Source organism: Dryobates pubescens, chromosome 7, assembly GCF_014839835.1.
Source record: "Dryobates pubescens isolate bDryPub1 chromosome 7, bDryPub1.pri, whole genome shotgun sequence".
NCBI lineage: Eukaryota > Metazoa > Chordata > Aves > Piciformes > Picidae > Dryobates > Dryobates pubescens.
Genome location: NC_071618.1, coordinates 38814789 through 38819265, shown reverse-complemented (window position 1 = coordinate 38819265; position 4477 = coordinate 38814789). Strand labels below are relative to the sequence as shown.

General features: G+C 58.0%; 1 protein-coding gene across 2 annotated transcripts; it reads right to left on the bottom strand.

Annotated features, from left to right (window-relative positions):
* Positions 1-325: 325 nt before the first annotated feature.
* Positions 326-4267, bottom strand: PCDH8 (protocadherin 8). 2 transcript variants are annotated; one of them, XM_009910713.2, is made up of 3 exons: positions 1760-4267; positions 1410-1620; positions 326-932 (listed from the first exon to the last, which is right to left on the bottom strand). In XM_009910713.2, exons 1-3 carry the CDS (start codon positions 4169-4171, stop codon positions 559-561), a joined length of 2997 nt encoding a protein of 998 aa, XP_009909015.2. In that variant the 5' UTR covers positions 4172-4267; the 3' UTR covers positions 326-558. The 2 variants fall into 2 exon arrangements, with proteins under 2 accessions (XP_009909015.2, XP_054019101.1); XM_054163126.1 differs by having other exon boundaries at positions 1410-1617.
* Positions 4268-4477: the final 210 nt, after the last annotated feature.

Here is a 4477-nt window from a genome sequence, read left to right as displayed (position 1 = left end):
AGGGAAGGAAAAGAAGGGGGGGAAAAGGGAAGGAAAAGAAGGGGGGAAAAGGGGGGGAAAAGGGGGGGAAAAGGGGGGGGAAAAAGGGGGGGGAAAAGGGGGGGAAAAGGGGGGGAAAAGGGGGGGAAAAAGGGGGGGAAAAAGGGGGGGAAAAAGGGGGGGAAAAGGGGGGGAAAAGGGGGGGAAAAGGGGGGGAAAAGAGGGGGAAAAGAGGGGGAAAAGAGGGGGAAAAGAGGGGGAAAAGAGGGGGAAAAGAGGGGGAAAAGAGGGGGAAAAGAGGGGGAAAAGAGGGGGAAAAGAGAAAAAGGAAAAGGAATTAAATACTGCACATTTCATAAAAATTACATTAACTACAAACAAATCTTTCTGTTGTTTTGTTTGCAAATATCAAACAGTACTGATGTGATTGGAAATCCTTCCCAACAGCTTCATTTTTAAGGCACATCTTGCATATTTACACGGTCGGCATGGGGTCTGGTCAATAACTTAAAGGCTCTCAGGAGTGACCTAGTCGTGTGCGCGCAGGGGTGTGTGTAATTGGGTGGGGAGCGTGCTGGGCTACACTTTCTCAGCCGTGTCAGTCTGGGGGCCCAGGTATCTAGTCGAGGGGGCTGGATAGAGAGGCACCCCAATCTCCTGAAGGTCAGGGAGCCGTGCAGGGCGTGGCGGGGAGAGGAGCGTGATCGTCCGGTCAAAGTCCCTGTGCAGCACTTTCTCATAGACGCTCTGAAGCCCAACTGTTTTGGGCAGCTGGGCTTGATAAAAGTTGTCCCTGCGAAGGGGATCCCTGGGCAAGGACGTGCTCTTGCAGAAGGTGGAAAGGGGTGCTGAAGGATGGGGAGAGGGGTGAGGGTTGGCTCGGCCACAGGAGGGGCTCCAGCAGCGGTCTGAGTGGCCCAGGATCTTGCACTCAGCTGTGCACGCCCAGAGACCTGAACAGTGAGAGAGAGAAAGGAGGAGAAACATGTCATTACTGCAGGAATAAATCCACATCATTCATAATCCTCAGGGTTATCAGTCATGGGGTGATTCAATGTACTGACAGCAGCAGTTGGGAGGTGATGATCTACAGCACAATAAAAAAAAACATGCTTGGGAAAGTTAAGCCATTTTGCAACGGATATTCCTCATTATCCTAACCCAAAGGGAAGCTTTTTGGGAAGGAAAAAACCCCAATCCTACAGCATTCCCAAGATCTGCTAGTATGTACTCTGTGCCCAGTGTGGAGAGGAGCCAGTGTCTGGCAGCCTGGTGCGAAGAGATGGGCGGTTAAAGCAACACAGCATCAGGTTTCCCCTTGTAACTAGCCTGCCTCACCACTGTACTCCAAGAACGGGTCCACCTCCCCACCTCCCTGTCACTCTGTCTAGAGGGGTCAGCTGGGAGCTGGGGCTGAGATGAGCCCTTACCATTCTGCATGTGTGTGATGAGGTCTTTCTTCAAGGCATCTCCGCTGATATCCGAGTCGCTGTCATTAAAATCGCTGTCACCTTTCCCACTGTCCTTGCCACTGAACTTCTCTGCCTCTCGGCCGGAGATGGTGTTGAATGAGTGCCCCTTCCAAATGGCCACGGGGGGAGCAGGCTCCTTGCTGTAGCTTGGAGCAGCGGCAAAACCCTGCTGGGGTGGAGGGGATCAAAAGAGAGGTGAGAGAGGGAAGTAGTGAGAGGCGAATCAACATCAGAACTACAGCTTTGCAATTCACATCCTCCAAGACCCCTCCCTCCTGCTGACCCCCTTCCCCATGGCAGAATCTTACCTCCCCGTTTGGTCCTCTGAGCTTCTTCTGACCCTCATAGAGGCAAGCGCTGTCGCTGCTGCTCTCAGCAGTGGAGATCTCTTCAGCAGCTGGAGAAGGGTCTGGGCTGGTAAAAGAGGTTTTGCTGGGAAAGGTTCGTACCTCAAACACATTCCCTCTCTGGCTGCCCTCCTCCTGACAGCCCTTCTCCAGGTGAGAGATGTCTATCTGGTCCTTCAAGGAAGTGTTCTTTTTGATCTCATTCCCCTTCTTGCGCCTGTTGCAGGTGGTGGCAATAGTGATTATAGCCACAAGAAGGAGGGTGCAGCTGCCCGCCAGGACAATGATCACAATCAGAGGGATGTCCCACTGCAAAGCCTTTCCTTCCCAGGAGCTGGGCTTGGCTATCTCCTGGATACTGGAAGGAGCAGTGGCAGTCACCAAGAAGTTGATCGTGGCAGTTGTGGCAAGTGGGGGTCTGCCATTGTCTGTTACGGTGAGGATGACCTTGAACAGTTGTCCCAGCTCTTCGGAGAGGTCACCCCTCAGCACAATGTCCCCAGTACTTGGGTTTATGGTGAAAATGTCCTGCTGGGGCTCTTCCAGGAAGGCAAAGGTGAGTTCAGCATTGGCCCCATCATCTGCATCTCGAGCTTTGATCTGTGCCACGAGGGAGTCACGGGAGGTCTTACTGGATACACCAATTTCCACTGTCCCATTGGTGAGCACTGGGTGAATGATGACAGGAGGGTTGTCATTCTGGTCCACCATCCTCACTTTAACAAGGGTGCTGCTGGAGAGCTGTGGGGAGCCACCATCGGTGGCCTGGATCCTCAGGTCCAGCTGCTTGAGGATCTCATAGTTGAACGTCCTGAGCGCATAGATGGCCCCGGTAGCAGGGTCCACCGAGACATAGGTGGAGATGGGAGCCCCCATGACCTGTGTCTCCAGGAGCCGATAGGTGACCTTACCGTTGTGGCCAAGGTCGGGGTCACGGGCTATTACAGTGGTGATGTAGGCACCTGGGGGATTGTTCTCTGGCACAGCCACCTCATAGAGAGGTTTTGCAAAGAGCGGTGCGTTGTCATTCTCATCGCTCACCCGCACCGTGTACTGGCGGACGGTCTTGAAGGGTGGTGAGCCCAGGTCCTCAGCCACCACGGTGAGGTTGTACTCAGGGATGCGCTCACGGTCCAGCGCTGCTGTCGTAACAATCATGTAGCTGTCCTCATAGGCACGCTGCAGGGCAAAGTGGTCGTGGCCTCGGAGGCTGCAGCGCACCTGCCCGTTGGCACCTGAGTCACGGTCTGAGGCGCTGACAAGGGCCACGAAGCTCTCGCTGGCTGCTGCTTCACTGACGTAGGCCACGCCGGCAGCACTGGCGGCTCCACGGAGGGCACTGATGCTGATACGTGGTGCGTTGTCGTTGACATCGGTGAGGCGCACAATGACGGTGCAGGTGGCGGTGCGTGGACTGGCACCACGGTCCTGGGCACGCACGTCCAGCTCATAGGTGCGGGTGCGCTCGTAGTCCACGGCTGCCTCCAGCGTGAGGCGGCCTGAGCGTGGGTCAAGGCGGAAGAGCCGCCTTGCCTCAGGGGGCACCTGGCTGCCAAAAGTGTAGACCACCTCACCGTTGGGGCCCTCATCAGGATCAGCAGCATCCAGGTCAAGCAGCAGGGAGCCAGGTGGTGCATCCTCAGGCAGCTCCACTGTGATTGAGCTCTGGGCAAAGGCAGGGCTGTTGTCATTGGCGTCGAGGACATGGACATGCACGGTGGCTGTGCCTGAGCGTGCCGGGCTGCCTCCATCCTTGGCCACCAGCTCCAGTGTGTAGGAGGGCTGGCGCTCACGGTCCAGCTCCTGGAGCAGCACCAGGTCAGCACAACGTGCCCCATCTGCCCGTGTCTGTGCCTCCACACCAAAGTGACTATTGAGGGAGACCTGGAAGCTCTGGATGGAGTTAGAGCCCACATCTTCATCCACGGCCACCTCCAGTGGAAGGCGGGTACCGGGTGCAGCACTCTCTGACACCTCCAGTGTCATCTGGGCACGGGGGAAGCGTGGGGCATTGTCGTTGATGTCACGCACCTCCAGCTCCACGTGCACCAGCCGGTAGCGCTCCCTCCAGCAGCTCACCACGTCGAAGGCCAGGACGCACTGGGGGGCCTGCCCGCATAGCCTTTCCCTGTCCAGTCCTGCATCACCGATGCTCAGCTGCCCGTCCTCCTCCCGCACCCGTACCAGCGAGCTGTTGCTGAACTGTCGCATCAGGCGGAAGCTCATCTCCCCCGGCGCTTTCACAGGCATCTCGTCGGCCAGTGTACCGATCACTGTGCCTGGCGCTCCCTCCTCGTCGGTGCGGTACCTCACCGTCTTGCAGCGGGACAGGGCCAGCAGGCAGGCGGCAGCCAGCAGCTGCAGGGGGTTCATGGCACTTGTGCGGGGCTCAGCCCGACGGTGCGGTCCGGGGTGCTGCGGAGTGCCGGAGGCTGGCTGCACCGCACTCGCGGCACGACTCCCCTCACCCTCCACCACCGTCTGCACCCCTCCGCGCCTCCGCACAGCCTTTCATAGACGGCGCTATGCAAATGAGCAGGCGGCGGAGCCAATGGGAGGCGGCGGGGTGCTGGCAGCGGTCGGCCCCCCGGCGGTCCCTGAACCGGGGCGGCTCCGGCAGCCGGCGGGAGCGGGGGCGCGGGGCGATCGCCTTTGTTTTCTTTAACTCTCCCGAGTTTG